Here is an 8,966-nt window from a genome sequence, read left to right on the forward strand (position 1 = left end):
CCTCTGCCTCCCAGGTGCTGGGATTAAAGGTGTGTGCCACCTACGCCCGGCTGAGACTTGACTTTTCTTCATTGAAGGAAGCTAGGTACCGGCTAAGAATTTTCATCTTCGACCCGTCTTTATTTCAGCTGTTTTCTCCCCGATTTCCCTCACTTTTAGACGTTTCCAAGCAGTTTGTGGGTCCAGGACTTCAGCCTCGCCCCGCCCCCATCGACCAGGCCCCGCCCCCGAGGAACCGGAAGTGGGCGTCCGGAAGCCGGAAGCGGGCGAGCGGTGCAGTTGTGTAGTCGCCGTGAGCTGCCTCGGAGAGGCGGGAGGTGCTGGCGATGGCGGAGAAGTTTGATCACCTGGAGGAGCACCTTGAGAAGTTCGTGGAGAACATTCGGCAGCTCGGCATCATCGTCAGCGACTTCCAGCCCAGCAGCCAGGCGGGGCTCAGCCAGAAACTGTGAGTGGCGGCGGGGCGGGCGGGGCGGAGGTCGGTGCTGCTATGCGGAGCCCCTGCTCGCGGGCCTGGGGACTCCGTTAGGGCCCATTGGGTTCACCCGGGAACCTTGCAGGGCAGGGGGCTCCATCCTGACTCCACGGGGGGTGGGAGTAGCTCCGCCCTGAGTCCACTGGGGAGGAGGCTGGCACCACTCTGACCCTGCAGGGCAAGCTGGGACTACACTGACACCACAAGGGGAGATAGACACCTCTCCCCCCTCACCCCATTCCACCCCACCACACCCACCGGGAGGCTGAGTCCACTCCTAACTCTAAGAGGACCATGGACCTCCCGAGGACCCGGAGCCACCGGTCGCGTAGGCCTGGCTGTGGAAGAAAGGGTTGATTTGATTTTTTTTCTAAGCACTATCTTTGCTGGTCATGCAGCCTGGTTTGGGGATGGCGGACAGGCAAACACGAAATGTTCCGCCTTATAGGGGACACACTCTCGGCTGAGGGCAGTGAGGTGATGTGGGGTGGCTGTGGAAGGAGCTGAGGTTCAGCGCGGGAGAGGTGGGTTTCTAAGTCTAAAGGGTGTCCCCAGAATCCTGTGGCGACTAAGGGTTTAGGTGTGAGCCTGGTCAGGGAGGCAGGGTCTCCTGACTTCTCTCCGGCGCAGCCACTGCTCTTGGGGAGAAGGCACAGGTAGAGCAGGCAGGTATTGGAGGTTCATGTAGCAGGCTGAAAGCCACCCCCAGCTGAGACACATCCAGCTCAGCAGAAAGGCATGGCCCGCCTCTCCTGTCTGGACCTGGAAATCTGCTGGAACCCCCACCCCCACGGTCCCCTATCTGGAATGGGAGACTGCCCTAGAAACCACCCTTACCCACAGTTCCGTCTGTTAGAGCTGAGGGCAAGGATGTATCTAAAGCGGAGATGTTTACCAGAGTAGAGGGCAGTGGTGTCTTGCACTTCTCCTCAGGGAGGGCTTTGTGGGAAGCAAGCTGCAGAGACTGGCTTCCTTGTTTTTCCCAGGGCCCTATCTCCCTCTTGCTTAGTTAGTGTGGCCACCTCAGTTATCTGCCACAGTGCCCCTGACCTTGCTACTCTAACCAGTGTGAAAACCAGTGGCCAGCAGTGCTGTGTGCGGACTGTGCTGGTTGTGTAATCTGGACTAACCACATACCCCCCACTCTGCCTTTTCCCCAGGAACTTTATTGTTACCGGCTTACAAGACATAGATAAGTGCAGACAGCAGCTGCATGATATCACGGTGCCTCTAGAAGTATTTGAGTAAGTATCACTGTGGACCGCTGTCGGCCCTGAATCTGGGTTAGCTGTGCACCTCAGTGAGCTGAGGGAGGCATGCAGCACTGCCTGTCTTCATGGGATGTCGTGGGGTTAAAAAAGGGATAGGTCTCACTCCAGGGGTGTCTTGGTGAAAATGAGAAATTAAAAGCGTGTTAAGTACATTAAAGCAGGCTTCTGAGTTCAATGGAGAAAAGCCTCAGGCCAAACAAAAACCTCAGCATTCACTAAGTAAAGAGCTGTGTCTGGGTGTGGCGGTTCACAACTTTGATCCCAGTACTTAGGAGGCAGAGGCAGGCAGTTCTCTGAGTTCGAGGCCAGCCCGGTCTACAGAAAGTTTCAGGACAACCAGGGCTTATCAGAGAAACCCTGTCATGAAAAGAAAAATAAAACAAGAGTTGTGTATGGGCTATAATACAAAAAAAAATGTATACCCATATACATCTGGAAAAATAGCTTGGTCTGGTGTTGGGGAAGCTTCCTGTGGTGACCTGGGCCTGGATGGTGGCCCCTCCTCTGTTGTGAGGAAAGAGACCTCAGTCGGGGTGGCTATGTACCAGAGTCCTGTAGACCTGTCTTGCATCAGTGGCCGGGAAGATGGTGGGCTGCAAGGAGCCGGTGCCTTTGGCGTATTCACAATGGGCAGTGAGCCCAGTGGGAGGGACAGAGGCTCCCCTGCCCTTGCTAGGACACACTTTGCTAGGCTCCTGGACTGTCCAGGGCAGGGATAAGAATAAACTCAGCACTTTACTCAGTGCCTCCTGTGCATCCGCAGAGGTGGGGTTAACTTCTGAGTCTCAGAAAAGGCGGCCTTCCCACCGCATCTCCCCTGCTCCTCCCTTCAGCTTCCCCGGGAAGCATGTCCTGAGCAGTCAGGCTGCCTGCACTCCAGACCTCAGCTGTGGCTCTTGCAGGCCTGAGCTCCTGCACGACATTGACTTGTTTATCATACAGGCTGTTAGAGGGTCTGAAGGGTAGCAGTCTGTGTGTGTTCCTTTCTTTTTTATGCAGATGCGTTGTGAATGGTGAGTGCTGACATATAAAAGGGTGTGGTTTGTGATGCTTTCTGGGATTCGTAGTGATCATGAACTGCTAGAAACAGGTGGTTGCTTGGAGAAATTTGAGAATCTAAAAGAATGTGGTTCCTAAACTGACCCCATGAAGGCGTGTCTACTGTTTTGTTTTTTTCCTAGTTTGCCAGAAAACTGAGGTTAAGTGAGTCAACTGTGCATTAATTGAGACGTTGTTGTTTGCAGATACATCGATCAAGGCCGAAATCCCCAGCTCTACACCAAAGAGTGCCTGGAGAGGGCTCTAGCTAAAAATGAGCAAGTTAAGGGGAAGATTGACACAATGAAGGTAAGACAAAGGCAGCCATCTTAGTGTGCGCACCTGGCAAGCGTGCCAGCATGAGTGACAGACTTCGCTGTTCTCTGCGGGCTGCTCATGGCTGCCACACTGCGGGATTTCTGGCATGTGTAATAGTTTTTATGTTGACTGCCGCTGAGCCTCAGTCCTTTGAAAAACAAGGAAATAAATTGACAGTCATACGCTTTGTCTGGTGATGTTCCTGGCCAGTGGGGCTTTCAGCGTGCTCTCCTCTTTGACTCCCCTTGGGTGACATGTAACATCAGTGTGCCTGCCTGTTCTGTATTCACCCTAACTGGAGGCCTCTTGTGTGCCAGTGGAGGATTCTGGGAGGTTTATGTTGTCTCCAGCGTCTGACCTCCAGACCCTTAGAAACTCCCATGACACTGCCCTCAGAGAACTTGGCCAGTTTGCCTCGATGAGATTTAGGGAGCCGTGTCTTGACTATAAACTACAGTTTTCTCACGTCGGTTACTGGAATGTGGCTCAGATGGTGCTGGCTTTTCTCCTTTTGGACCTCGCTGGCCTTCCGTGGATGTGCTGTGTGTGGCCTAAAGTGAGAGTACTGTGGACTCTTGTGTCTTCTGAGCTCCCAGCTAGCCACCAGGCCTGACTTGTGTTCTGTTCTCCTCTGCCTGCTCATGTTTTGTTTGCACAGTGAGCCTTGCTTCCTCCGAGAGGCTCACTGGCCTTCCTTAAAGTTTCTTTCCCCAGGTGCTAGTTGGGCTGCCCATTTTTCTTTGTCTACCCACTGTCCACTCTGCATACTAGTAAGTTCCAGCACTGCATGTCTGCCCCTGTGCTGCCCACTACCTGCCTGATGTCAGCCGGGCACACATGCTGGTTGGTGTGTCTGCTGCGTCCAGGTGTTCAGAAGGCGCTAGCTGAGTGGCGGCAGTGAGGGTGGGCTCTGTCAGATCATACACCATGGAAGTGGGATTGGTCCCCTTAGCCTTGAGCCCTTAAGTTATCTTTCCTGTCAGCTTGGGTTGAGGACTTGCTGGATGTCCAGCAGAAATCTCCTCTGTGGACACAGTGATTGACCCTTGGGGCGGAGGCATCTTAGGGTCACTGACTTGGGATGTGCTAGTGTGCACTGCCCGTTGATGGGTGCCCGTGTGGTTCATCTTCCTTGTGCACCTGAGATCTGTCACAGTCTAAAGGAAATTTTTTCATGTCCCTAGAGGGCACCGGTTAAAACTTGTGGAAACTTTTTTCAGTTTTTGTAGTGAAGCAGCATGTGCCTCCCTGACTTTGGCTCAGGCACATTGGATAGCTTCTAAGACTGGGATAGAACAGATGTTGGGATGAGTGGCTGGAGATCCATGGTGTTTGCAGTAGATGATGCATGTCCTGCGCTTGGGAAAGCTGCAGGAGGTGTTTGCTCACGTGACCTTGGTGTGATTCCAGTGAGTAACTGCTTCCACGAGTGTTATTTAAAATTGTGGTGTGAGTGTGGCCTGCAGAAGTCATCTCCACTGTGGGGGAGCACCTGGCTGGAGGGAAGGAGTTGTCTTAAAGGTATAGTTCCCTTTCAGAGAACTGGTGTCCCTGTAACGCCTTAATTAACTGCAGTCTTGTAATTGGCTCCATTCCTCTGGGTGGCCCAGTTGGAATTGTGGGCTCCTTGGAGGGGTCGTGTTGCCTATAACTTGGATTTTTCTTGACACAGCTATTTTTGTTTGTAGAAATTTAAAAGCCTGCTGATTCAGGAGCTTTCTAAAGTGTTTCCAGAAGACATGGCCAAGTATCGGAGCATTCGTGGGGAAGATCACCCACCTTCCTAAATATGTGAAGACCCCCACATCTCTTTAATTACCGGGACTGATCCAGTGAGAAGCTGCCTGCCGATGCTGCCTTCCAGCCACAGGAACTGGCCTTGCTCCTACCTCCTGCTCCCATTGTTTGACCCTGTGGGACTCTGGGACTAGAGGAGTAGAGCTGTGTCCCCAGCTGTCCCTGCAGCTCTCAGACCCTTCGGTGGTCCCTCCTTTCTCTAGGGAAGACAGGCAGGAAGACAGCCTTGCTGAAATGTGATGTGAGATCGGAATTCTACTTGATATTTTCTTTTAATGTACTGTTCTGTTACAGGATCATAAGACAAAACTGAGTTTTATATTTTCCATTTTCAGATGTGGTGCATATGAATGCAACTGTTTTCATGAGTCTCAACTAGACATAATAAAGTAAGTTTTACATGGCTCAATCTATGTAATTACTTCTGTAGCATTTTTACAAGGTAGAATAGCATGTCTTGTGAACAGTAAACTGTTAATTCAAGTGCTATGATATTCATAAATCATTGTTTTCTTCGGGCACAGTAGGTAGGAAACCTCTAAACCCAGCTCAGTGCTCCCCTTTCCCACAGTCTCTTCCTTCCAGGCTTATGCTAGAGCACACTGACTTCTCACAGTGTTGGCAAGTGCTGTAGTGTGTGGTCAGACCTTGGGGAGTGTGCTACAGCCTCAGGCGGTGCATTGGGCTGTGTTTTTAAGGGTAGTTGCCAGCCTGCTGGCTAACTAGCTCCCCCCTTGTGATGCTGCTCCTGCTTAGGGGGAGGGGTCCGTAATGATCTGACCTGCAGAAGGAAGGCACAGATATGCTTGTGTTCACAACAGGGAAAGATAAAGAGCAGTGACTTGAATGCCCATCAGCAGTGGTTTAAATTAAGGTTTATTTGGGGTGCAGTGTGGGGAGGCGCATGCACATCAACACAGATGGCCAGGGCGTATCATGTCATTAGCATGTGCTTGTTCAGGGTGTGCCATGTCATTAGTGTGTGCCTGTTCAGGGCGTATCATGTCATTAGTGTGTGCCTGTTCAGGGTGTGTCATGTCATTAGCGTGTGCCTGTTCAGGAAATAGTAACTGGGGTCTTTGTGTTGAGAGTTTCTCCCAGAGTCATCTGCCTACTGTTGGGAGGGTTGCCTCTGGCCGCTTCCAGGCTATGGTGTAAGAGCTCCCAGTGCTGGCTTCCCCAGATTACCTGTCACTCCCTACCCTTGCCTGGTGAGGCTCCTGTTTCTCACGGTTTCATTGTGAACCAAGGTTCCAGGTTTACATGGTAATCCACACATCCTATGTGCATCCTAACCATGTGTCAACCGACTTCCCTCTTCTCTCCACAGAACTATTCCTCAGGAGCCTGCACGCAGGTCTCTTCTCACAGCTGCTGAGCTCATCTGCACTCACAGCAGGCTCCAGTGTAAAGACACTTCCATTAGCTCACCTCAGACCATAGGCTGCTGGCCTGTCACAGTGACAGTGCCTAGCCAAGTTCCAAAATGTTGATCAGTGTTCTCATTGTCGGCTCTCCTCTCTAACAACTCTCACGGTAGTTCCCCATTCCCTGTCTAAAGGTTTCCTGTATGACACGGGATTATCATTATCTAGTAGTGTATCCAACTGTGCCCTGGTGTCATAAGGACCCTAGCGATCTCCGTGTCCTCATTCCATTTCTATGAAGAGGTTACCTTAGCTGGCAGAGGGTGCGAGGTAGCTATAAGAACCTGTTTAGGTTTCCAGAGGTCCCCAGCGCAGCCACAGTGGTCTGTACAGGAGGGAGAGGTAAAAAGCAGAGATTAAAGAGAGGACAGGGGTGGCTGTCGATGTCCAGCTTCTGGGTTTGAAGAAACAGCCACAAGCTAAGGAAGCACGTACCCCCTAGAAGCTGAGACAGGGAAGAAGTGTAGCCCCAAGGATATCTCAGTTTGCCAACCTCCATAGCTGTGGGGGATAGATTCCAGTCTGTGTTACGGTGTGTGACAGCCACAGTAACACGTGACCTGTGCAAGCATGAGGTCAGGCACGTGTGACAGGGTGCGCTCTAGGCACTGGCCTTTGAAGACATATTTTTACTTGCTTGTAGTCTTTGTCACGGCCCCTTTTTACCAATGCTTCCTGAAATACTTGATAGATACGAAGTTACCACCCGAAGAAGCATTGCTGAGGAGATAAGTGAAAACAAATGAACAGTTTTGGTAGATTTGAAGGAATATTCTTGTGCTTTTTTGAGGTCAAAAGGATAGCTGAAGATTATAGTGGGGTCTGGGGTTCTTGCTCCTTGCCTGGAATATCCAGGGGTTACCCTAACAGCATGAACCTGGTGCCTTCCACACTGACTCACACTGCTGTGAGGGCCACACTCTCCTCCCTCTGTCTGTCACAGCTGCAGGTGTCCCGAGTTTCACTGTTGGCCTCGTTCCCATCGGCATCACCCTTCCACATGGCCTTCCGGGGTCTCATAAGGGTATTCGCTGTCATTGCACACAAAGTATAACCAGTCCCTAGATTTTAACGTGACATCAGGAAAGACAATTTCTCTAAGTAAGGTCATGTTTAGATTTCAGGTGGACATGCTCCTGCGGGGCCACCACCCAGCCCACCACATTGCCCTCCTGGCAGCTCTGGCCAAGCAGTGCCTGGCATTGGTGGCTTGTGTCAAGTCTCATTGTGGTGGCATTTATCTGTATTGTCACTCATCTGAGGACTTGGCCTGCTCATGCAGTGTCTGTCCTATTCTTCCCAGAGCAGGTGGCTCAGAAGTTGAGAGGGATGGACCCAGGACATGAAAACACTAGATGGTAGGTCTGTGTAGTCAGTGTTTGTCTTTGCTAGGAGGGAAGAAATACATAGTCACAGCCTGAGAATGCAGGGATCCTTGCAGATGGCCTTGACACACATGTACCTGCGTGAAAACTTCATAGAGAGAGATAACGAGGCCATGAGGAAAGTGCAGCCGCCTTGGTTTGGGCAGCTGGGCATGGTGCAGAATGCACCTGGGGAGCCTGGCGGGGGACACACAGAAGCACATTGGCCACTGTCCTAGCCAAGCCAAAATGCACGTGAAGGATGGAATTCCCTCCTTGGATGGTGAGGTGTGCTCCCAGCCCCTTGAATGAATGTCAAGGCTCTTTCTGGTAGACACTGGTAGGGCTCGGTTTGCAGGCTCTGCCATGTTGGTTTGAAAAGTTTCAAAAACCATACATAAAGGATCATTTCCTTTTGGAACACACATGGTAAAACACAGGAGGGTAAACACAGAGATGGGATGGAGATGTGTATGTCATTTTAAACACATGTGGGAAGAGCTGGTGGAATCCAAGGGCCAACCGGTAGTCATTCCACGAGCCCAGCTGCTGTATGCATAGTTCTGTCCCCACACAGACAGATTCGTGTTCTACAGGGACTTTTCCTGCATGTGTGCAGATTCCAGCTTGTGAACAGACTGAATGGAATAGCAGTTCCATCACAGGGTCAGTTTCCGGTCCAGGAGCGTAGATGTGGTCATTTTAAAAGAGCCTGGAAGGAAGAGGGCATAAATGCAGGTGGGCTGATGGTCTATGTGTGTGTTGTTGACGGGAGGACTGGGTTTCCTACACCATCCTGGCCTCACCCCTCCAGGCTGTCTTCACTGTGTCCTGCCTGCAAGCTTGCCTGCTTGCTGCCTGCAGGAGTTTCCCAGGTCAGGAAAATGAAGAGAGGCTCACTCCCCTGCAAACAGGCACAGCACATGTCCTCAAGAGCTGAAGTGGAGACACTTGACTCTTAATTAGCCATGAGTCTGCTGGTGTGGGGTCCCCATGCCGACCTGCTTGGGGTTGCCTGAGTGGGCACAGCTTGGGGTCCAGCTTCTCTGTCTCACGTGAGATCTTCTAAAGCCCATACAGTTGGGCCTGGTCCTCACTGATGCCCCCACTTGCTGACTTGGGGCCTGGTTTGGTTCCTGGCTTATGAGGCTCAGTCCTGACAGTGCCAGGAAAGTGACACTGGCTGTCATGCCTTGAGGAAGCTGAGCATTGCTGACTGCTCAGAGGCCATGAGGCTGTCTCACTAACTTCTCCATGATGACAGCCAGTGGCACCA

The 8,966-nt window shown here is 51.6% G+C and overlaps 1 protein-coding gene across 1 annotated transcript; it reads left to right on the forward strand.

The window, feature by feature from the left end:
- Window positions 1–235: 235 nt before the first annotated feature.
- On the forward strand, window positions 236–5,308 carry Med10 (mediator complex subunit 10). Its single transcript, XM_005065453.4, has 4 exons — window positions 236–448; window positions 1,636–1,719; window positions 2,991–3,093; window positions 4,791–5,308. Exons 1-4 carry the CDS (start codon window positions 327–329, stop codon window positions 4,887–4,889), a joined length of 408 nt encoding a protein of 135 aa, XP_005065510.1. The 5' UTR covers window positions 236–326; the 3' UTR covers window positions 4,890–5,308.
- The last annotated feature ends 3,658 nt before the right edge of the window (window positions 5,309–8,966 follow it).

This window comes from Mesocricetus auratus, unplaced genomic scaffold (assembly GCF_017639785.1).
Source record: "Mesocricetus auratus isolate SY011 unplaced genomic scaffold, BCM_Maur_2.0 Super-Scaffold_100015, whole genome shotgun sequence".
Classification (NCBI taxonomy): Eukaryota; Metazoa; Chordata; class Mammalia; order Rodentia; family Cricetidae; genus Mesocricetus; species Mesocricetus auratus.